The 22,521-nt window shown below is 54.0% G+C and overlaps 10 protein-coding genes across 10 annotated transcripts; 8 read left to right on the plus strand and 2 right to left on the minus strand.

The window, feature by feature from the left end:
• Window positions 1–284: 284 nt before the first annotated feature.
• On the plus strand, window positions 285–1,811 carry ARG1 (argininosuccinate synthetase; the record flags this gene model as incomplete). The annotated part of the gene is made up of 5 exons (XM_051501572.1): window positions 285–318; window positions 439–477; window positions 530–1,030; window positions 1,078–1,693; window positions 1,754–1,811. 5 exons carry the CDS (start codon window positions 285–287, stop codon window positions 1,809–1,811), a joined length of 1,248 nt encoding a protein of 415 aa, XP_051348203.1.
• An 814-nt stretch (window positions 1,812–2,625) lies between these two features.
• On the minus strand, window positions 2,626–5,092 carry J4E92_010234 (uncharacterized protein; the record flags this gene model as incomplete). The annotated part of the gene is made up of 2 exons (XM_051501573.1): window positions 2,626–3,978; window positions 4,931–5,092. 2 exons carry the CDS (start codon window positions 5,090–5,092, stop codon window positions 2,626–2,628), a joined length of 1,515 nt encoding a protein of 504 aa, XP_051348204.1.
• Window positions 5,093–5,479: 387 nt separating this feature from the next.
• On the minus strand, window positions 5,480–6,540 carry J4E92_010235 (uncharacterized protein; the record flags this gene model as incomplete). Its single annotated transcript, XM_051501574.1, has 2 exons — window positions 5,480–5,737; window positions 5,791–6,540. The coding sequence occupies 2 exons, from the start codon at window positions 6,538–6,540 to the stop codon at window positions 5,480–5,482; spliced, it is 1,008 nt and encodes a 335-aa protein (XP_051348205.1).
• A 2,004-nt stretch (window positions 6,541–8,544) lies between these two features.
• Window positions 8,545–9,675, plus strand: J4E92_010236 (uncharacterized protein; the record flags this gene model as incomplete). Its single annotated transcript, XM_051501575.1, has 1 exon — window positions 8,545–9,675. One exon carries the CDS (start codon window positions 8,545–8,547, stop codon window positions 9,673–9,675), a length of 1,131 nt encoding a protein of 376 aa, XP_051348206.1.
• A 1,213-nt stretch (window positions 9,676–10,888) lies between these two features.
• On the plus strand, window positions 10,889–11,369 carry J4E92_010237 (uncharacterized protein; the record flags this gene model as incomplete). The annotated part of the gene is made up of 3 exons (XM_051501576.1): window positions 10,889–10,895; window positions 10,962–10,988; window positions 11,041–11,369. The coding sequence occupies 3 exons, from the start codon at window positions 10,889–10,891 to the stop codon at window positions 11,367–11,369; spliced, it is 363 nt and encodes a 120-aa protein (XP_051348207.1).
• Window positions 11,370–11,483: 114 nt separating this feature from the next.
• J4E92_010238 (uncharacterized protein) lies at window positions 11,484–12,013 on the plus strand (the record flags this gene model as incomplete). Its single annotated transcript, XM_051501577.1, has 2 exons — window positions 11,484–11,652; window positions 11,712–12,013. 2 exons carry the CDS (start codon window positions 11,484–11,486, stop codon window positions 12,011–12,013), a joined length of 471 nt encoding a protein of 156 aa, XP_051348208.1.
• A 787-nt stretch (window positions 12,014–12,800) lies between these two features.
• On the plus strand, window positions 12,801–14,744 carry J4E92_010239 (uncharacterized protein; the record flags this gene model as incomplete). The annotated part of the gene is made up of 2 exons (XM_051501578.1): window positions 12,801–12,805; window positions 12,932–14,744. 2 exons carry the CDS (start codon window positions 12,801–12,803, stop codon window positions 14,742–14,744), a joined length of 1,818 nt encoding a protein of 605 aa, XP_051348209.1.
• A 1,837-nt stretch (window positions 14,745–16,581) lies between these two features.
• Window positions 16,582–17,430, plus strand: J4E92_010240 (uncharacterized protein; the record flags this gene model as incomplete). Its single annotated transcript, XM_051501579.1, has 1 exon — window positions 16,582–17,430. One exon carries the CDS (start codon window positions 16,582–16,584, stop codon window positions 17,428–17,430), a length of 849 nt encoding a protein of 282 aa, XP_051348210.1.
• A 282-nt stretch (window positions 17,431–17,712) lies between these two features.
• On the plus strand, window positions 17,713–20,038 carry J4E92_010241 (uncharacterized protein; the record flags this gene model as incomplete). Its single annotated transcript, XM_051501580.1, has 3 exons — window positions 17,713–17,838; window positions 17,888–19,761; window positions 19,810–20,038. The coding sequence occupies 3 exons, from the start codon at window positions 17,713–17,715 to the stop codon at window positions 20,036–20,038; spliced, it is 2,229 nt and encodes a 742-aa protein (XP_051348211.1).
• Window positions 20,039–20,468: 430 nt separating this feature from the next.
• Window positions 20,469–22,478, plus strand: J4E92_010242 (uncharacterized protein; the record flags this gene model as incomplete). The annotated part of the gene is made up of 2 exons (XM_051501581.1): window positions 20,469–21,034; window positions 21,080–22,478. 2 exons carry the CDS (start codon window positions 20,469–20,471, stop codon window positions 22,476–22,478), a joined length of 1,965 nt encoding a protein of 654 aa, XP_051348212.1.
• Window positions 22,479–22,521: the final 43 nt, after the last annotated feature.

Below are 22,521 nucleotides of genomic sequence, written 5' to 3' on the forward strand. Positions count from 1 at the left end.
AATATCATTCCGTTGAGACGCAGCAGTGGCTTGTTACGTTTATGGGTAAAGTTACTGTGATGTTTGCGACACGAACTCTAGCTACCTTAATGTCATAGTTCAGGTCGTCGTGAGGCTGACAGCCGATGATCGGGCGGCAGGGATGGTGAGGGCCGAACATTTTTTGTGCGATAAGATAAGGTTTCTGACTCTCCACACGTCGTTCCCCAGACGCCGCAACCCCTCTTCAATTGACTCTTCTTGACTCTTCCTTCGAAACTTCTTATACCCAAACACTTGCAGATATGTCAAAGGGACGCGTTTGCCTTGCTTACTCTGGTGAGTACTTCTGCAACTAACAATTCCACGCTGAATGCGTTCAACGGCGTCTCACTGCGTTCGACTGCGTTCACCTACGTTCACCTTGCTCAGAGCCAATAAACTAACCCGAGTCATTAGGCGGTCTCGACACCTCCACGATCCTGAAATGGCTCATCGGTACGTCAGAAGCACATTCAGACACACCACACAATCTAACGCGTAGACAAAGAGGAGGGCTATGAGGTCGTGTGCTTCCTCGCCAACGTCGGCCAGGAAGAGCCGTGGGACGAGGTGGAGAAGAAGGCGCTCAAGATCGGCGCGAAGAAGATGGTCATCCTAGACCTGCAGAAGGAATTCGTCGAGGAGCTCTGCTTCCGCGCCGTCCAGTGCAACGCCTCGTACGAAGGCCGCTACCTCCTCGGCACCTCGCTGGCCCGCCCTGTCATCGCCCGCGCACAGATCCGCGTCGCGCAACAAGAAGGCTGCGGGTTCGTCTCGCACGGCTGCACGGGCAAGGGCAACGACCAGGTCCGCTTCGAGCTGGCGTTCTACACACTTCAGCCTACTATCAAGGTTATTGCGCCGTGGAGGCTGCCGGAGTTCTGCGACCGCTTCAAGGGCAGGCAGGATCTGCTGGACTATGCTGAGCAGCATGGTATTCCGGTCACGTCTACCAAGGCGAAGCCCTGGTCTATGGACGCCAACTTGGCTCACTGCAGTTACGAGGCCGGTAAGACAGCACATACTTAGAGATTGCGTATGAAACTAATAATCTAGGCATCCTCGAGGACCCCGACGTGTCTCCCCCCGACGACATGTGGACCATGACCGACTCCCCCCTCAACGCCCCCAACGAGCCCACCGACATAACCGTCCACTTCGAAAAGGGCATCCCCATCAAACTCACCACCCCCTCAAAGACGTACACCGACTCCGTCGAGCTCTTCACCGCGCTCAACAAACTCGGCTTCACCCACGGCATCGGCCGCATCGACATCGTCGAGAACCGTTTCATCGGCCTCAAATCCCGCGGCTGCTACGACTCGCCCGCCATGACCATCCTCCGCCTCGCCCATCTCGACCTCGAGGGCCTCGTCATGGACGCCCAGGTGCGCAACCTGCGCGACCAGTTCGTGTCCCACAACTGGAGCTACCAGCTCTACAACGGCATGTACTTCTCGCCCGAACGCGAGTTCATCGAGAACAGCCTGCTCTTCTCCCAGCGCAGGGTCAACGGCGAGGTCAGGATGAAGCTGTACAAGGGTAACGCGTATGTGCTTGGTCGGTCCAGTCAGACGGAGAAGCTGTACTCTGAGGAGGAGGCTAGTATGGATACGTTGGATAACTTTAGTCCTATGGATACTACGGGCTTTATTGCTATTCAGAGCATTCGGTGAGTTTACGTCCGGTGCATAGGTGCGGGTAGATGGGCATTTGCGCTAACACATGATAGTCTCAAGAAGTACGGTCTCCAGAAGGCGGAGGAGGGCGAGAACATGTCGAGGGCTTAGAAGGCTTCTTCTGATATGCATACGACGCTGACGTACTGGCGGAGGTGGCTTCATCGTGAGAATATGCATGATCAGGTTACTTATGCGTCGCCTGAGGTTACGCCGAAGGGGAAGGCGGGTTAGGATGGGGGAAGCAATCTCATGATGAGAACGATGATGAGATGAAAATAGATACCAATGATAAAAGTCATACTACTGATCTGGACATGTGGAAGACGTGTTGTCTGGTAATGAAAGATCTACTGAGCCTGTTGTCACATAGCATCCATACCGTTGACATAGCTCAGCCAAAGCTACCCTAAGCTGCCCTGATACGTTCATACGGCCTCCAGCATGTAACCCAAAAAAGACCCAACATACTACAGCAACCTCATTGGCTGTCGCGACTGCCAAGCACTAAATCCAAACGGGGGTTGAAGCTCTTCCGAGCGTCCCGATATCGGCTCGCTACCACGATGTCGAACGTCGCACTCAGGTTCGCGATATAGGTTATCGCATATTCATCAGCTTTTGGTTCTTGATGCACTGAAATTCGTATGTGGGGCGTGTGTTTCGTTTGGCTATGGTTGAGTGGTGTGTACTCGTCGTCTTTCTTTTCTCTTCCTTCCATCTTCCTCGTGAATCCTCTCCAGTTTCGCAGCTCCCGTCTGCATGTCTTCGTGTCTTGTCTGCCCTCTCTCTCTCTCTCTTCTTTAGCCTTCTCCAATTCTCGTTATTTATCCATTCTAGGACGTCGTGTCATATACACCACATGGTTATCTCCCACTGTCTCCTTCCAAGGTTTATCCCGCGTCCATGCCCAAGTGTTCACTTCTCATCCAGCTCGTCGATCCGCATCCTCACTAGAAGGATGCTGCCTGCGTTGTGCCTCAACCCATTCCTCAGTAGTAAGGTACAAGCTTGACCGTCGTCTGGGTCCCGCATCCTGCTGTTGTGCCTGCCCGGTGCTGCCGTTGTAAGTTCCTGGCTGGTGTGAAGACGGTCCTGTGTAAGGAGCAGGTGGGTTGTAGGCGGCAACAGGGTAGTTGGAGTTGGCCTGGGGTTGTTGCGCGGTTGGGTGTCGCGGGTATGGTTGCGTATGCATGGTGGGCTGATGCTGTTGTGGCGGGAAATTATTGACGAAGTTCTGCGCATACATCAAGCCTGGCTGCGGTATGACGACGTTGTTGATGGGGCCTGGCGTGTACATCGGGACCGGCTGGAAAGTAGGCTGGTAATGCGCATGCTGTGGAGCATACATGGTAGGTGCATATGGACTTTGGTAAGCCCCAGGAACATTGTAGTTTGTAAAGGTGGGTTCCGGAAGGGGACGTTGGTTGAGAACCCCATAGTGACCATGAGGCTGGTGGTACCCAGGTACAGGAGCAGGTACAGGAGCAGAGATGGGTGGCTCCATCGGGTAGAAGATTGGACGGGAAGCCATTTGATCGAGGGTGTACCACCCGTTCGCCGGTCCAACAGCAGCCATATCCCAGGATAGATCCAAATCCTCACTCTGAACTGCGTCCAAGTTCAGTCCGGCTGACTCAAAGTCCTCGGCTCGCAAGGCATCTTCCTGGCCGGTATTCCCTGAAGGCAGAGGCCCCAAAGCATTCGAAGGCCAATGGCCCAAAGTAGCCTGACTCGAGTTTGAAGGAAATCTCATCAGATCTGTATCAGGGAGGACATTAGCAAAATGATGTTGCGGGTAATGCTGGTATTGCTGGTATTGCTGCTGTGGCTCCACGAAGTTCATGTGCGAGGCTGGTGCCGTAACGGCAGGCGGCGCATATCCCGCTCTGGGATGGGCAGCAAAAGAGTTGCGAGGTGCAAGCGAATACGGAGCATATCGCTGGCTGCGCACGTTATTCTGCGGCGCGGACCTACGACCATACTGCACATTGGTCGCTACATGTGGGTGGTGCACATGCTCTCCTCGCGTATGGATGGCGGCCAACTGTTGTCGAAAAGCTGGGCTATGAGCAGGAGGACCAGGAGCCGCGTTGGTTGGCAGAACCTGAGGCCTATTCAGCCCCTGCTCGCGCGCGAGTGTGGCCTCACTCAGGTAAGCTGCATTTGTAATGTTACCGTGGGCATCCCGTCTTGCCCTTGGCGATCCCGGAAGAAGCGGCCGTTGTCGCCGCGGTGGTGGTGGTGTCGAGTCTGCACTGCGACGTTTGCGAGCCATCTTGAATGGTTAGATTACCAGGGAAAGATATGTCAGTAAGGTTAAAAAAAAATGTTGCTAATAAGATTGCAGATGTTGGCGAGCATGATTTATACGCAGCGTTTTCAGCACGCGCAGTGAAGTTCGCTAGAAAATACCAACTGGGACATGGTAAGAACATCTATCCGTGGTTCAACAACGTTCAACCATAGGTGTTTCTTCTACGCTACACACAGCAAACAACATACCAATATTGTATTTCCTTGCCCCAGGGAAGACGCCTACCTAAAGCACGCGTACACGTCCCTCTCGTCTCGGCCAAAATCAGCGACTGCTTCAGTAGACCAGTGAGACCCCCGTCGAAGCTGCATCGCTTCATAGTCCGATGGCTCCCAGTTAAAATCAGCATCTGGCTCCAAAGGAGGTATTCGCTTGCGGTCAGCCCCCTTTGGTGCCTGGCTTGCCCGCCTATCCGCGTGCACCTTACTGTCATCCTCCACTTTCCTCGGGCGCCCACCCCGGATTACGAAATTTGTCTTTGTAGGTCCACCGTTACTACCAACCTTAGTTTCACTGCGCACCTTCCCTGGGCGCCCACCACGAATAACCATGTCTCTCTTATAATTCCACCGTTGCTACCAACTCGACCATAGTTACGTTTCTCCGTGTGCAGCTTGCTGCTATCTTGCACTCCCCTCGGGGGCCCACCTCGAATTGCGAGCTTCGTGACTCTACCGCTCCGACCAACTCGACCATAGTTACGCTTCTTCGCTTCCTTGGCTCGCGACTTAGCTCGCTTTTCTTCTAATTCCCGCAACGCCATCTCTAGCACTTCGGTGTCCTCCTCCGGCGTTCGCCCGTCATCTTCGGACTCGCTAATCCACTGATCGATGGCTAGGGGTGAGAGCGGAGCAGATGAGGAGTCTAGATCTTGGTGGTCATGTAATTCGGAGGACGGAGAAGGGTGGCTGACTGTTGCGATGTCCATGAACTCCTCCGCTAGACCTGCCATGTCGGTACCGAGGAGGCTTGTAACTTCTTCTTGCCGTTTGCGCTGTGCCTTGCTTTGAGCGGTAAACGGGACCTCGATATCGTTGACTTGGTCCGCTAGGTCGGTCATCTCGCTGTCGCACATTTTTGGTGGATGATGGTGCTTTTATGATTTGAGTAGCTGATGTGGACAGGAGTGAATATCTGAAGGAGGACAGTTTCTGTGAAGTATTTAAAGTCGACTGAGGTGCTATATCGAGACAGCATTGTCTTGTATAGGCTATGTTTCGTTTGTCTTAAAGCTCGGTCATGTCACCAGGCTTCACTTTGGCGTACTTTAGGATCACATGACAATGCAGCAATGAAACAACCACAGTCTATTACAATTTTATACGTATCATAAGTATCCCACGCACCTACTCATACAAAGAAGAGTATCTACCGCTCTGCTGTGTCTCCGATCGAGAGTCTCAAACACTGTGACATGTGACCGTAGTCTTGCAATGTTTCAAGCAACGTGTAGTCATTTCACTCAAGCATAGCTTCCACCAAACATACTAACACTGCGGCCCATTCGCCAAGCACCCCAAAGCACCATGCCCAAGATCGCTAGGTTGGCAAACTGCCTGCAGATGACGAGCAGGAAGGTCGTAGCCAAGACGGAACTGTCCGACCATCCGGAGGTGTCGACGTAGAGGAGGATGATATCGTAGATGATGAAGATGTCGCGAAGCCAGATGAGAGGTACAACGGTGAAAACAAAACGAGCGAGATCGTTGCGTTCGGGTGACTGTAGAGCGTTAGTGACGGAACGTGATATAGTACTATAGAATAGAGACTTACACCATGAGCATTCTTGTTCGTGGTACCATACTCCCTCCACACTTCGATGGAAACACTCAGACTGGCTGCGACAACGATAGCTTCGTGCACGATGTAGGTAATTCTTGTCGCACGGTCATGGTGCATGACGTTCGACCAAGATAACAGCGCATCCGGGCCTGAGCTACCGGTACTGATGTCTCGTGCCTCTAGACCCAGGCCCCACGCTGCAATACCGGTACCCAACATGGCAAGCATGATGAACGTGTTCCAGATACGCGACATGGTCTTCGGCGTCGAGATGCCAGTACCGTTCTCTTGGACATGACTAGAATGGATCCAGACGCCGCCGTTGAGCAGCACGGTAAAGAAGATGGTTGCAAGCGTCGTAGCGAAAGTAAGCGCTGAGATACTCGAAGCGTAGTCGCTGCCTGTGAGAGTGTAGCCGCGACGGCCGTTCCATCCCAGGTCCGCATCGTAGTCGATCGTCCCGCTCGTCTTGAGGACATCGGATATGAAGCGACATAGGTACGCGACGAAGAGACAGAGAAGCGCCGGCCAGAGGAAGAGATAAGTTCCCAGTGTTGTCTTCAGCGGGCCATCACGCGCGCTGTTCTTGCCCGGTGCGGTGAAGCGGCGCTGTTTGATCCGCTGGAAGGTAGGTCTCGAAGCTAGACCAAGGAAGATCAGGGCGCCAGCTGCGGTGATGACATCGAGGGCGAAAACGGCTTGGTAGGATTCTCGTTCGTTGGTGATGTTGATGTTGGACATGGCACGCTGTGTAACAAAGCGTGTAGGTGGTTCGACTCAGTGAAGTTGGATTGCAGCAAAGTTAGAGCAAACCCCATCTTTGAAGGCATGGCAAATGATGAAAAAGCATGTCCTACACATATGACGTTGACTGCTGTCACAGGCTTGGCAATACGGTGTTGTGTGGATCTCTCCGGATGTGAGTGCCGATTGATGGCGGTTCCGGCAAGGACGGCAGGTATAGCGAAGTTGTCGTCGGGTATGTATCTTAGCTGCTGCTTCCAGCAAATTGTACAAGAAACGACAACCGTATGTTGAATGAGTGAATCGTATAAGTGGGTGCAAGCGTACAGATGATGCCGTGGATTTGGTCAACCTGTGGAGGTTGGGGAAGAGTCTAACTGGTATCTGGTTTAGTCGGCGGCAGGAGCGCGGACGCTAATTCATCGTCTAACCGCTTCAGGATCTGGCAGTTCGCCTCTCCTCCAATTCCGTTCCGCCCGTTTTCTCGAGACAATTCGTTCTCCTGGCGCATCTAGTGTCACTCCTGATTTTCGACATCATGGGAGGCTGAACATTCATTGGATGTGGTACAAGACCACCAGCACACTGCGCTACACGGTTAGAGACACTCGTCAGAGTTGTCGGCCTGGTTTGCAGGATTTGCGAACATACGCTGATGCAGCTATGCGATAAACACTACGAAGCGCGATATCGTACTTCAGGACGAAGTTGGACTAAAGAGACAGGTAAGCGTAGCAAGAAGAAAGGGTCAATTCTCATAAGGAAGTGAACAGTTCTGCTGAGCGATGCGCACGGCAATTGTTGTTCGCTACTTATCGTCTTGGTTCCAATGTTTGGATTTGAGATGCATCATCCGACGCGATATAAGTATAGAAGTATGGTGAGTATTCATCACTTTCACCTCGTGGCTTTGTGAGCCTCGGCGGTTACGTCATGTTGACGCGAACCAGTGTCGCGCTAGTCGGCTTGCAAGGAGACGCGTCGTGTGATCGATCGCTCATCCATCTCAAACCATCATCTACACGACAGACTTTGTCTCGCCCAGCACGCGCAACCGTCGCATTACGCCATTACTCTACCAAATATGGGATGAGAAACCCAGATAACAACGCGTTGTGATGGACGACAACATGCATAAAGTATGCATGGTCATGCGGCGTCCGGTCCACGCTCTGTAAGGGCAAATGGTGGGAATAACTCCAATCAACCACCGGATGCTATTTCGTTTGAAGCTGCTTTGCGACCACTCCAAAGCTGTTGTGGCTTGCGGCTGTATTAACGCGAAAGAGTCCAGTCGGCCACTGGTCCTCACACGGTAGTGAGATCCAACCTTCGTCTACTCATCTTGCTCTCGCGAAACCGACACATCAACATCACAGGCGTTCCACAACCCTTCGTCGATGTCACTGCCGCGACCAGGAAGCTCGACTCTGACTAGCGACGGTCGTGCACCCCGTCCCTCTCACATGAGCCGATCTTGCTGTGCCTCACGAACGCATCTCCCCCTGGAATAGCGGAGGATTTGCCTCATACAGTTCAGCTCAACAGTGTGTTGAGGCAGAAGTCGACCACAACTCGACCGTCTGGTAGACAAGATGTGGCTCGCATTTATAGCCGCCCTTTGCCTGACCGCAACGACCAGACGTTCCGTTCTTTCTCTGAGTGTCGGCTACCTGGTCATGTCCTCCCACGGTCACAACTGTTGATTCAAGGCGCATATCGGAAGTTAACAGGCGGCTGATGCATGCTCAAAGCAACTCGGTTAACCGGAAGAATCCTTTCAGCTCCTTGCCCAACCCCACGCGACGTCGTTATTTCCAAATGTGTAAGGATTCTATATGGCCGGGGTCGCTTCCCCCAGCATGGTACCCACTATGAAGCATGAGTACGAGTCAGTTTCCGAGGAGCTGTCTCGACAGACAAGACTGGTTGAGAGAGCAAATGGATTTCGGTTGATCAATACATCTCTCGAACCTGTTGGACATCCTTCTAGATCTCACAATGAGCAAGATTCTACTCACGGGCGCTACAGGATACGTTGGCGGCACTGTTCTCGCCCAGCTCATTGCAAGCACAGCACCGAGTATCAAAGATCTCACTTTTGACCTCCTCATCCGCGACGAAACGCAAGCTCAGAAGCTCAAAACCGTATACGGCTCCCGTGTAAACACTATCAAGTGGTCCGGTCTGGAAGACGTAGCCTTCATCGAAGACACAGCATCCAACTACGACATCATCATCAACACAGGCTCTGGCTTCATTCCCGAAGGCGCCATTGCTTTTGTCAATGGACTCGCTCGCGGCATCAATGCTGGCAAGCCGGCGCCATGGATACTGCACATATCAGGTTGCACCAATCTGTCCGACCGTCCCATATCGCAACCTCCACGACCCATACGAGAATGGAACGACGAGACGGATAAAGGCAGGATCTTCAGCTTCATGAGAGCGCTCGATGAGATGGAGCCCTACACACAGCGGACAACAGAAGTGGGCGTCTTGGAGGCTGCTGATGCTACTGGCGTACAAGCTATCAGTATCAACACACCATGCATCTTTGGCGAAGGCACCGGCTTGTTCAACAAGCAAGGCCTGGTCATTCCCTTGATCATGATGTACGTTGTACAGCATGGGTACGGTTGGAAGCTCAATGAAACAGCGAACTTCGATTGGGTTCACGTCATCGATCTCGCCGACATCTACGTTCTTCTCGTACGCAAGATCCTCGAACGCGAAGATCGCGGCGTCGGTTACCTCCCATCCGGCAAGAACGGCGTCATGTTCGCGGCCGTCGGGCGCACACTCATCAAGGACATCAACCAAGGGTGTCTGGACGCAGCATTCGCTGACGGTATCTTGCCACGTGAAGGTACCCCCAAGGAGAGGGAGATTCGGTCTGTGCCGCTGTACGAGATTGCCGATAAGCTCACTGCGGGTCGTCGTGATATTGCGGAGCGGGGTTGGGGTGGACATAAAGCTACGAAAGCTGTACTTGCACGCAAGCTATTGGGCTGGAAGCCAAAAAGACAGCAAGATGCTTGGGAAGATGAATTTCAAGCTGAGTTGATTGCACTGAAGGAGAACAGACGCATGGTAACTATGGAGAGCTGCATCGGTGCGACTAAAAAGTGAGCACCGAGGAGGTGGGCTTTCCATTGAGCATGCCATCTTCGAGACCTGCTCATGGAGCGAGAGGATCCATACTGCGCATGGACGGTCTCTTTCAGCTGGCCATCCTGAAGTTCCTCTCACCTCATACAAGGGAAAAACTGAACACCTAGGAGCCTACGTCGCCGTTAGGCTACTAACTTCGCAAGCTTTTATCTTAATGTAGGCTCTTGGGCGTTCGGGTTTTCCCTTGAATGGGGTGCTCTGGTGATCCTAAAATGCGAATAGAACTACGTTCCGACATCCCCGCTTTCGTTCTCATCGCGATCATGTCTGCAAAATATGAAAATCGCTTCCTGCTCAGGATAGTCTCGACACGTTCCATGCAACAGCGTACGCGGCTCACGAATCCTTCAGTCGGGAATAACATCCCATCGGAGCTGCCTGCCATCCTAAGCGGCAGGTCCCTTGTGTAGGATTTAGCCACGGCATACGGCGTGGGGTAATGTCCGCCCTCGAGTCAGTGCGGCGTGGACATTTATGCGACACTACCGAGTATGAGCTCATCTTTGCGTCAAAATTCTAACCGAGCTTCACAGACCACCAAGAGTTGCTTCTATTCAGATAATGCAACGGCAATTTTAGCGCGGCCAGGGGATAGCCATACTTGCTCCAGTGAGATGGTGATCAGACACGAAAGAGATACCATTTCGAGCCGCGACTGCATAGGCGTCCAAGACCGTTGCACCGGGGCGAAACGACTACCATGTGATTTACCAACAGACATAACGATCGCCAGCCTGTTCTCCCACGCCGTGAGGCACGGCGGGTGGCCCCGAGTAGGCCAATAGTTGTAGTTGTGTCTTGATCTGTGGCTGCAGTGGCACTTGGCTTTGGATAGGACATCTTCTCCACACGCATCAGTTCTTCTTTGGTGTTTGACCACCGCAGATGTCTCCACTGCAGAACATGTCTCGTCAAATGCAGCCTCGCGGGCTCGAGAGTGATACCAAGCAGTCTTCATTATTCGCAATCGGCATCCCCTTCATCGCAATCTCCAGTGTCATAGTATTCCTACGCGTCTATGTTCGTGTACGCTTGATACGGCTCAAACTAGCTACCGACGACTGTGAGTTCCACCCAATAGCTGACTGTAGCAAACGGCATACTGACAGAGCTCAACTCAGATTTGATAATCTCTGGCGCGTTCTTCACCATCTCGCTGTCAGTCGCTAATATGGTTTGTAAGTTTACGAACCTCACATCGAAGGCGTGATCGAGCTTGAGATTGACTAACAGCCCGTTCGTAGGCGGCTGGTACGGTGTAGGCAAGCACAGTAAGCAGTCAATACCGATCATCTGCTCGAATTTCAGCTGACGATCTTACAGCACCCGACATTTCCAACGAAGACCTCACTCCTATGTTGAAGGCAAATCTCGCGACACGCCTACTCTACGTTGTAGCGATATGTCTCGTCAAGTTCAGCATACTCGTCTTCTACCACCGACTAGACCCTCGACGACCCACGAGGTGGATTGTGTACTTCTTAATGGCATGGGTAGCCGCCCTATCTATTGTGACTTTCTTTGTGCTATTATTCGTCTGCACACCGCCATCTCTGTTTTGGGACCTTGAGAGTCAGGCTCTGCATCCAGAGAAATGCCTCAAGCAGGACACGCAGCAAGTGTTCTTCAACATCAACGGCATTATGACGTAAGCATTGCAACCAAAATCCCGACTGGATGCAGATTGATTGACCCTTGCGTCCTACAGCATCGTTCAAGACTTCGCCATATACATCCTACCAATGCACATAGTCTGGAAGCTCCAAATGCCGCGCGGTCAAAAGATCGCTCTGTGCGCTCTTCTGGGTGTCGGACTGGTCGCAGTTGCAGCTGGCTGTGTGCGATTCTATTACGTGCTGTTTCTCTCCGATGAAGCCGATATTTGGTACTACATGGCCGATTCGTTGAACTGGTGTAGCATCGAGATCTACGCAGGTATGTCTCCTCTCATATCTTTGATGAGATCCCTCAAGGCTAACTCTATGTTTTCGCAGCTATCATCTGCAGCTCGGCATCCACCTTCAAAGTTCTCATCAAGACCTACCTTCCTAAAGTCTGGAGCAGCGCCGGAAGTCACGACAAGGCTTCTGGCACATCTCGACGTACACAGTCCGACCGATCGCGTAGTGGCAAGTTTGAGATGAAGCGTTTTGGCATCTCGTCGAACAAGTCAAACAGCAATAGGAAGTATGGCATTGAGGGGCTCACAGACCTTGGGAATGAAAGCGAGGAAGCTTTTGTGCGACCTGAAAGCAAGATGGGCAGGGATATCGCGGTCTTCGTGACGCAACACTAGCTCATTTGGGAGTCGCAGTCACAAATGAAGCTGGACAGCTTGGTGCTAAGCAAAAGAGATAGACAAAAGCATAGCTTTGCGAGAGTTCTTGCGCCAATTAGCCATTGAGGTCAGAGTGTGCTGTCTGTATTATTTCCCCATCTTGCATGCTTAGAGAAGCAACGGAGAAGGCAAGCAACTTGGCTATATCGTGAACGGGAAGACACGGATATGACAATACATTTCCATTACGAGCTGGGCACTCCAGAAACCGCATATATGATACCCATTACGCGTCGCATGGGTGAGAGTGGAAGTGTGCATCCGCAGAGCATCTCTCGCGAGGGAAAAGCAATGAGCGATTTGGGACGGGAAGTGATCTGGGTCCAGATCGCTGCCTAGTGGCGCCGCGGTAACTAGCGGTGATCCGCCTTTCCCTTTTCAGTCATAACGCGGCACGCCTTACATTCACCCTGAGGCAGCCGCCCGTGAACGTCTTCTGGGCTCCGCGCTCGAGCGTTCGTTGCCTTGAAAAAATTCTATTCATGGCTTCGTTCAGGCTGACCCGACAGGCCTCGCGCATTGCAGCCTGGCGCGTGCCCAGATGTAGCATAGCTCGTTCTACACCGTACCTGTCTTCGAGTCTACAAATGCAAAGACAGATTCCCATAGTCCGCTATCAACAATTCACCTCAACGTCACATACCGCTACCGCTGCAGGGAAAGAGACAATGGAAGAAAGTCTTCGCAATATGAATCTTGATGCGGCGGAGAAGCACATGAAGGACTGGTTCGGTGACCATGCATCATGGAGTCACGAGCAGCTGCTCAATCTTGTTTATGGTACTAAACCTTCATTCAACTCATGACCATACACTAACAAATACAAGAGGAGGACCTCGTATCAGTGCGAAACCTACAGGGCTTTAGTGACTACAGTACTGGCGGTCGCAGACCCGGCGGCGGCCGTCCGTCTTTCCCACTCATGACACAAGAAGAATACGGGCTGCTGACCGCGCCATACAGTCAATGGGCTCCTGCACCTTTCAACAGAAACAACTACAGTTGCATGGACCGCATTGCACCGCTGATGAAGAGGCAAGAAATCCCAGAGCTCCGAAGATCACCACACATGGGCTTCCTCGCGCGTCTACGCCCTCTCAAAGCAAAGCTCTTGCTTGGTATGGTGCCAATCAGCGGAGATCGCTGGGTAGAACGCAAGATGGATGATCCTGCCAACTACAGGAACCTCTTCGAATTGATCAATGACCTCACCAAGATATTTGAATGGTTCAGTCACGAGGAGGTCCACACCCGGACTCGCGACGCTTTCAACTGGATGGTCGACAGATATGTCGAATTCCAAAAGGCAGCCAATTTGCGACGCGAACAAAATGGCGTCGAAGAGAGATTGGATCTTGCTGGCATGTGGGCAGAGTACTGGAACGACGGGATGACAAACATGTCAACGCGAACGCATCAATGGGTTGTAGATCGCGTGGATGAAGTTCAAGCACGTGCCTTCGAGCAGTACAAAGAGGCACTCAAAACCGCTGGAACCGACGAAGTAGCTATAGGCGAAGCCGGCAAGAAGTACTACGAGTGTGTCCAAGATCTCAGAGGGATGCTCACCAGACTCGAGTACACGATCGGCGTCCCGATGACCGGTTTCAAGGGCTACACAGCCACCAACGCCTTCACCGACCTCCCCGTAGCCCAACGAAAAAACACCTGGTCCCAAATCATGGGAAGCAAGTCCTTCAAGCACCAGTTAGCCATCTTAGAAGCCGAAGACAAAGCCGCCGCCGACCAAGCCGCCAACCCACCCTCCCTAGCAGAACAAATGGACATAATGGGCCAACTCACCAAGCCAGCCCACCCCCGCTTCCGCGACACCGAGAACCTCCTCGGCCACTACGAGGAAGGCAAGAAGAACCGCGATGAGACCCGCCTCGCCCTCTGCGGTCCACCCAAGCCCGTCGCGCAAGAACATTGGATCACCATCCTACGCGAACGCATGGACTTTTACGCAAAGAACCCACGGAATCTCGAGAGAAATCCCGATGCATGGGGTTTCGTATGCTACCGCCTCACCTATGAGCAAACCGACGAAGAATGGGCTACCTTCGAAGAAAACTTCACCAAAGACGTCATGCGATCTGGGACGTGGATCTCAGGCTTCGACGCTATCAAGAGCAAGGCCAAAATCATGTTCATCGATGGCCGGGAGGCTGGGATCGCGGAAGGCGACATCGCGGCTGCGAAACAGCATTTCAAGCGGACTTTCACCATGCTACCCACGCTAGGTCGTATGTGGACGCAAGATTTCCTCGTCGTGGACAAGCAAGCGTTCAAATCGCATGTCGACCCCCCAACCGAGGAAACAAGACCCCCGCCGCCGTACGGCGCGTCGTGGGGAAGTAATGGCGGGCATGTGCGCCTTGTAGACACAACATTAGACCTGCTTTCCCAGGAGTTCATTGACCAGGTATCGCCGGGATACAGAGGAGAGATGAAGATCTTGTCGAGCCTGCTTCTGGAAGAAGTGTATCCGCTGCTTGCGACGCTGTCTGTCCGTCCATTTGGACTTTGGCCCTGTGCGAGACTGCATCCGAGGGAGGTTTATGTGGGGACTACGGATGCGGCGCAGGAGGGGTGGTGGGAGTTTAGTCGGATTGATCAGAGCTTGATGCAGGGCTTCTTTCAGAGTATGAGGGGGAGGCAGGCGGATTTGAGGGCTAGGGGGAGTTGAGTGGCTGTGGAGGAGTAGGGAGTTTGTCTTGTGTTGCGTTGGCGAGATTTCGCTCATGTTGAGGGTTTCGTAATTACCCCGATAATTCGTTTCACTGTGATGAATTTCGCCTGTCGCATTGCAAAGAAAGATGAAAAGCTGATATAGCTAGAAGTATACATTACATTAGAGACTATCTAGTTTTTGAGACATAGAAGTGTGTATGCAGCAAACCTTAGAATCACGACACCAATCTATGCTGCCTCTAGTGCCTCCCGTCGACGAGGCTTATGCCATCTTTCCGTTATCCAGGCTTTTGTTCCCTTTGTCTTGCCAAACCACCCTTTGTTCGATTTCGCCACTCTTATCACTCGCGCTATATCATACAAAGTCTTTGTACACACTCACCTTTATCCCGATCTAGCACGCATCACCAACATTCGTGAGCCATGGTACCGAAATGCTCATCCTACATCCTCTCACTGCCAGTACGATGACCCAACGACGACGAGCCAAATCCATTTGCAGCGCTCCATGCGACCCCTACGCGAGGAGATACGCTCGGTTGACAAGCATCGCGAGTTCAAGGGTACATGTTCCTCCAAAGATATCTGATGCGAGTCGCGTACGAAACGTGACGATAGCGGATGTTGACGCTGCGTTTGGCAAAGACCACGGTGTTGGGTTGTACCAGAGGAAACCCCCAAATGTCGTGACGACCGAAGTAGCCACGGCGTCTCTCAGAAGCTACACCCCTCCTCCTTCCCAGAAAATATCACGGAAGAGAACCAGAACCGACGTAGACGACCATCCCGGCCCAGACATCACCCCAAATCACAGCCACCACCACCACCACCACCACCAAGCCCCCTCAAAACCCCCTCCACCATACGTACCATACGCACCATTCTATTCCCATCACTCCGAACCCAACCAACCCTCCCAACCCCCACAAAAACGCCAAAAACGCCACATACCCAACTCCTTCTACCCCACCTCCCCCACCGCCCGCTTCGGCATCATACCCGCAACCGCACGCTGTACCCTCGCTCACATCACGCACCTGGGGAAGACAAGCACCGCTATGGGCGTTTGTGTATGTAAACATGTTTCTAGGGTGTGTAGAGGTATTTGTAGGGGTATTCCGGGATATGTGAGGGATGTGCATAGGGCGGGTGTGGTGAGGGGGGTGTTTGAGATGAGGGAATTGAATTTGGCGGGGAGGGGGGAGGATGGGGATGGGGAGGGTGTGAAGGGCAGGGATAAGCAGCGAGGGAAGGGGGTGGGGGATGCTGTTACGAGGAGTGAGAGGAGGGAGGTGGATGAAGGGATGCGGAAGGGAGAGATGGGAGAGATGGGAGAAGAGCGGAGGCGCGGGATGATTTTCACGCCTTTTTCTGATGCGGAGTTGATGGCTTTGCGGTCTCGGAAGCGGGATGCACCGAACGCGAAGACGTCAAACCCATCAAGCCAACCCACGCTACCCACAACCCGCTGTCCCCTCTGCAACCTCGACAGCCCATCAACATCCCCATTCTGCACCACATGTCTAACCCCCTACCCACCCGGTCCGGCACCCAAATCACACGCTCAAGGCATAGTTTCGTATGACAAATCTCCCGACATCTACACCTCAACCATCGACGGCCAACCAGCTACACTCCTTACCTACACATCAAATCAAGACCCCGATGAAGACTATCTCTGTACAGGTGGCGCCGGGCCACCCGGTACCTTAACTCCGTCTGGTACGCACGTGGCAATAACGCCGGACGAACGGCGTCGACTGCTGCGAGCTAGGGAGCAGGCGTGGGAGAATGATAGTTTGAGGGAGGCGAGGGAGCAAGAGCGGCGGGAAATGGCTAGGCAGAATGGGGTGCAGATCCCGGAAGGTAATGCGCCGTACTTTTCGGACGTGCAAGACGAGAATGCGACGAGGAAGGCGTTGAGTCTGGATAGAAATGCTGAAGTGGAAAGGGCGTGGATGTTGAAACTCGCGGGGTACAGAAAAGACGCTGAGGAGGGTAAGGTACCCTTCCCGTTGAACATCCCTGGCTACGAAGTATTGGAGGATGTGGAGGTGACGCGATTAGAAGGAGATGTCGAGGTATGGGATGGCTGGTTGGCTAGTATGGGTTACACCGACATTCTTCCTTCCCCTAAAAGCGATGGAAGCAGTGGCAAGAAGACGCCGCTGGCCTCGAAGCGACTAGCGGCCCGAACGAAACGACTCAAAGCGATCCAGCAACGAGAAGCAGACCGGCAGTACCTCGAACATATCGCGGACCTACAGCGCCAAGCACTTTCCATGGGATATGAGTTCCCTGAAGGTATCCCAGGTTGGGAAGAGGTCCATACCTCGGAGCAACGTCGTATATTATGGGCGGTGTATACAAATCAAGTCAACGCCACGTCGAAGAAGAAGAGGAAAAAGGCGCGACGAGGATCACGGAATTCGAACACCATCACCACTCCCGAGGAGCAGGCCCGAAAAGAACGCTACACGTTCTTGAAAGAGAGACTAGAGCAACCATACTGGGAAGAGCGAGTACGTGAGACCGGAGAGTCGAGAAGCGCCATCTTGCGAGCCGGAGGGAGGTGGCCGGAAGACGCGACATACGAGGATGATAATGATGAGGAGTTGAAGGAGCTGGTGGGTTATATAACAGAATTTTTGGAGCTGAAGGAAGAGTTTGGAGATCAATAGGAGAAATTGTCGGTAGCCGTAAGCAAGCGTTGAGATGATGTCGCTGGTCGTCGCATTGCGCCTTCTCTCCACAATTAGTCATCATCCATCTAGCCAATCAGAAGCCACGGCGTCGACTCATCCTGAGCCGAGCGCCATCCATCTTAGCACCGCGCCCTGCTTGGCCATGTCCTTTTACGTGTATATGAGCAAGAAGGTCGCCGATGCCCAAGACAACCAAACCTGAAGACTGCATTGCAGCGACGACACTGCTAAGCTCAACAGTCGGCAATCCCTCTCACAATGGTACGCAAAGGGAAAGAGGCAGCACCAGCCGCGGAAGAGCATCACGGCGGTGGACACATAACAGTCACGGCGCAGCAATCGCGGTACGCAGTCGATTCTGTCGATGCACCTGCGTCAAAAGAGGTTAGCAGGCAGCCGAGCCCTCTCACATACACCATATTGAACCATGTAGATACTAGTCAAAGACCTGTCCATCACAGTCGCCAACCGAGAACTACTATCACGTACGACGCTTCACCTGGTAGAAGCACGCCACTATGTAATGGTAGGTCGGAACGGAACAGGAAAATCAACACTCCTCAAAGCCATCGCCGATGGTCTGGTTCCGGGTATACCATGGAGTACGCGCATTCTCCTTCTAGGTCAGACGAGAGAGGACGACTTGGGAGATGAGATGACTGCGTTGAGCCTGGAGAGCGAGACTGTCCTGCAGCATGTTGTCCGGAGTGATCGGGTTCGAGAGCGCTACGTGCGAGAAGCGAAATTGCTTAGTGAGGCGGTCGAGAACTCTGTTGATTCCATGGCACCGGTTCAGGCGTACAGGCGTATTGGGCATGAAAGATTAGGTTTGCAATTGAGAGAGGGTCATCGGATTGCTGAGAGGAGGAGTGGTGCTCGGGGCAAAGCAGCCAGGAAGGAGCTGATTAAGCTTGAAGAGCGCTTCGAAGAATCTGAGAAGCGGCTGCAAGAGACCGAGATCGATGCCACGAAGCTCAGCGAAGAGACACAAGCAGCTGCGGATTTGCTTGCTGGCGTGCAAGCATCTCTCGAACTCATGGATGCAGCTGAGGCAGAAGCAAAAGCGCGCGTGGTTTTGCTAGGCCTTGGCTTCAAGGTGGATCGCATCGACAGGCCCGTGTCGGAACTATCAGGAGGATGGAAGACGCGGTGCGATCTAGCTTGTGCTCTCACACAGTATGCGGACGTACTACTTCTGGACGAGCCCACCAACTTCCTAGACTTGCCGTCAATTATCTGGCTACAAGACTATATCCGCAATCTCAAAGGCACGACTGTCCTCATAACGACCCATGATCGCGACTTTGGAGACGCGGTAGCCGAAGAGCTCATTGTCCTCCGCAACCAGGTTCTCGAGACTTTCCGCGGTAACCTCAGTCTGTACGAGCGCGAAAGATGGAAGAAGGTCAGGTACATGACTAAGATGAAGGATGCCCAGGACAAGCAGAAGAAGCACATTGAGAAGACCATCGCAGGCAACATCAAGGCCGCCAAGGACAAGGGAGACGACAAGAAATTGAAACAGGCTGCGTCTCGGAAGAAAAAGCTTGATGATAGAATGGGGCTGCAGGTCAGTGCCAAAGGTGGTCGCTTCAAGCTGAACCGCGATCTCGCAGGCTATCACACGACGCAGCGGGCGGAGATTGAGATACCTGATTTTGATCCCCCAGTGCACCTCTCCTTCCCACACCAGCCGGCCGAGTTGAAGTTTCCCGGGGCACTGGTAAGTATAGAGAAGGTGTCATTTGCATACCCTGGGCGAAAGAAATTGCCCATCTTGACCGACGTCAGTCTGACCATACATCCGAGGGACCGGGTAGGTTTAGCAGGCCTGAACGGTTCAGGGAAGACGACGCTGGTCTCCATAATAATGGGCGGTGATAGCGAGGGCGGTCTCAAGCCCACATCTGGCAGTGTCGCGCGCCATGCAAGGGTGAAGATTGGCCGCTTCTCGCAGCAGTCGGTCGAAGAGCTCACTGCGACCGCGGCTGCCAACCCTCAGACGACAGCGCTCCGGCACGTGATGGAAAGTATTGGCGAGGGCGCACAGGAGAAGGATGCGCGGACAGTGCTGGGTGGACTGGGACTCCATGGCCAGACGGTGTCGGATGTTCCGCTCGTGCTCCTGTCGGGAGGGCAGAAGGTCAGGGTCGCACTTGCCAAGTTGCTATGGCCGCCGCCGCAACTGCTCATTCTCGACGAGGTGACGACGCACCTGGACGCTGATACTATTTTGGGTCTCGTGATGGCGCTGCGAGAGTACGATGGAGCGCTGCTGGTAGTGACACACGACCGGTTCTTCATGAGGTGAGATTATTGCAGTCAATAAATAGAGTTCTTACTAACACCCCGCAGAACGGTGGTGCAGAGGGAGTCGGCGTACAAGCTAGCGCCAGGGGTTCACGCGTCCGAGGGCGAGGCTGACGACAGCAGCGAGTCGGAGGATGAAGCGCCAGGGTTAGCTCCGGGGAACGTTTTTCGGCTGACTAGAGGGCAGCTCAGGAAGCTTGACGGCGGCATGGACGAGTATGAGGACATTGCGGCGCGGACAGCGGCGAGGCTGGCCAGGGCGGAAAGTAAGTAGAGCCAAAATAGACGCGAGTGCAATTTGTGCGTCGCGTCCAGAGTCCGTAGAGTCCTGTCAGACAGGTCGGGCCCTTTGGTTCGGGCGGGCTGGCTTCCCGCTGCACGCACGGCTGACTGCGCGCCTCCTGCGCGCGCATCATAGTGCCCGGCAGAGGCATTAGGGGCAGCTTTTCGCGCCAAGCCGCAGCGAGATAATATTGCTCCAACGAACGCGTCGCTCCTTTTGCCTGCAGCGTCCAATTGGTCTCCTCTCATTAGCCATTGGCGTGCACTATGCCCATCTTTCCTTGTATACTACCCCTTCTGACCGTAATAGTAATGTCATAGCTGCAGCTATAATCCTTCTACCCAAGGCACGCATGAACGACTCTGCGTATCGAGATAAGCTCGAGCTTGGGAACCCTGAGTAATAATATCTGCAAGCCATCATGGGCGAAACCGAATCGTCCACACCGCGCTCCACCGCCGAACCACAGCTCAAGGCGGCCAAGGACAAGAACTGTCCCTTTTGCGGCCAGGCCTTCACCTCGTCCAGCCTGGGACGCCATCTGGACCTGTACATCCGCCCCAAGAATCCAAAGGCGCCCGATGGCGTACACAATGTCGACGAGATACGGAAGCTGCGCGGCGGCATCACACGGCGGCAGGCCAAGGGCAGCGTGTCAACACCGCGGAGAGATGACAGCGGCACGAGCACGCCCGCGAACAAGAAGCGCATAGCGAGCGAGGATTCGGTCCTCGTGCAGAGCCCGGAAGACGACGATGAGCCGCTCGAGGTGGGCAAGACGAGGGGGCAGTTCAAGGATGTCAGCTGGGGAAGCGGCCACCGGCCCTCACGACTCAACACCAAAACACCAGACCCACGCCGGGACGTATCGCGGCAGTCGCGAAAGGCCGAGCTGGACCAGAGGCAGAAGTCGAATGAGGAGACTGAGATTGCGAGTGCCACCGAGATGACACTGCGGGAGCTGCTGAAGAGTGTGCAAGTAGCCAAGTATGTCCTCAATTCACTCACCATATATCCTGCTAACAGAGACAGCGCAAAAGCATCCGGCTCCGGCCTCTTCGAATTCGACCCCTACACCCAGAGCTTCCCCTCGCTGTGCCTTCAGATCCTCCCCGCGCCCTCTACCCTCTTCTCCCCCACGCCCTTTCCCACGTCCGAGTCATGGTCCATCACCCCGCCGGGACAGAAGCAGTTCGAAGCGCTGAATAAGCAGGTTCGCGAGCGTCTGCTTGCCTACCAGCGCCAGCGCCAGATCAACCAGGTCTATCCCTCGGGCTCGCACTCCTCTGCTCCTTCCACCACCACCTCGCCCCTGCCCACCCCACCGCTCTTCGACCACGACCCCCAACGCCTCTTTGGGCACATTGCAGACGCCTTCCACCACTGGACACAGCAGTCAGATAAGACGAGGCAGGAGTGCTGGCAGGTTGAGATACTGCGCTGCTATGCCCGTGCCGACGACAGGCGACGGGAAGCCGAGGTGCAGCTGGGGAACGCACGCAGGGAGATTGAATACCTGAAAGCCAACCGCTGGACCTCAGGCGCTCCCGATGTATCGCCTATCAGCATCAATCTTGGTACCGACACGGCTAGGGAGCTTGCTAAGCACGGCATGGACTACCGCAACTGGGACTACGACCGCCTCATCGACAAGTGGCGGACCGCTATACGCGAGAATAGGGCCTCGGTCTCCGGTATGGGCGCGCAAAAGCCATTGCCCGGTGGTACCAGTACCAGAAGCTGCTCCATGGCTAGCATCCCACCACAATTCGCTACTGTGAACCAGCCCAGGCAAGGCAGCCCGATCAAGGTGGAGTCCAACATGCCCTTTAGCGCGCCGCCCACCGTCTGTGGTGATGGAGACTGCGATCAGGTTGATGCGGAAGGCGACGATGACGACGACGACATTGACCTGACGCCCCAAACCATTGAGGAGGACGACTCGATGCATCAGATGCAGCACCAGGCCCAACAACAGGCCTTGCACCACCCCCAGCCCCAACATCACCACGGAGCACCCCTCCAGCCCACCCCGCCGCATCCTTCGCAACAGTTTCAGCCACACATGCAACCCACCCAGCACATCACGCAAGCCCAGATTGCCCAAGCGCAGGCTCAAGCCCAAGCATGGGCAGCCGCACGCCAGCACATGAACCAGTCGCGCAACCAAGACTTCCGGCCCCACCAGCAGCACCAGCTCTCGCCCCATGTGCAGCACGTCGGCTCAGCTGACAGCAGTCGCCGAGAATCGCTAGCCATGATGGACCCGCACGCCATGAACCAAAACAACATGAGCGGCATGGGCAACTCCATGGGCATGTCAAGCGGCATGGACGGCCTCGACAGCCACCAAGACCAATTCCTGCGCATGGACATGGGCATGTCAACGGGCTTTGTCGGCTCCAACGACCCCAGCGTCTCGATGGGTTGATCGAACTCTCGAAACTGTTTGATGCTGTTTATAGAACAGCAGA

The sequence above is a fragment of the Alternaria infectoria genome, assembly GCF_024043175.1.
Source record: "Alternaria infectoria strain BMP 0036 chromosome Unknown scaffold_33, whole genome shotgun sequence".
Lineage (NCBI taxonomy): Eukaryota > Fungi > Ascomycota > Dothideomycetes > Pleosporales > Pleosporaceae > Alternaria > Alternaria infectoria.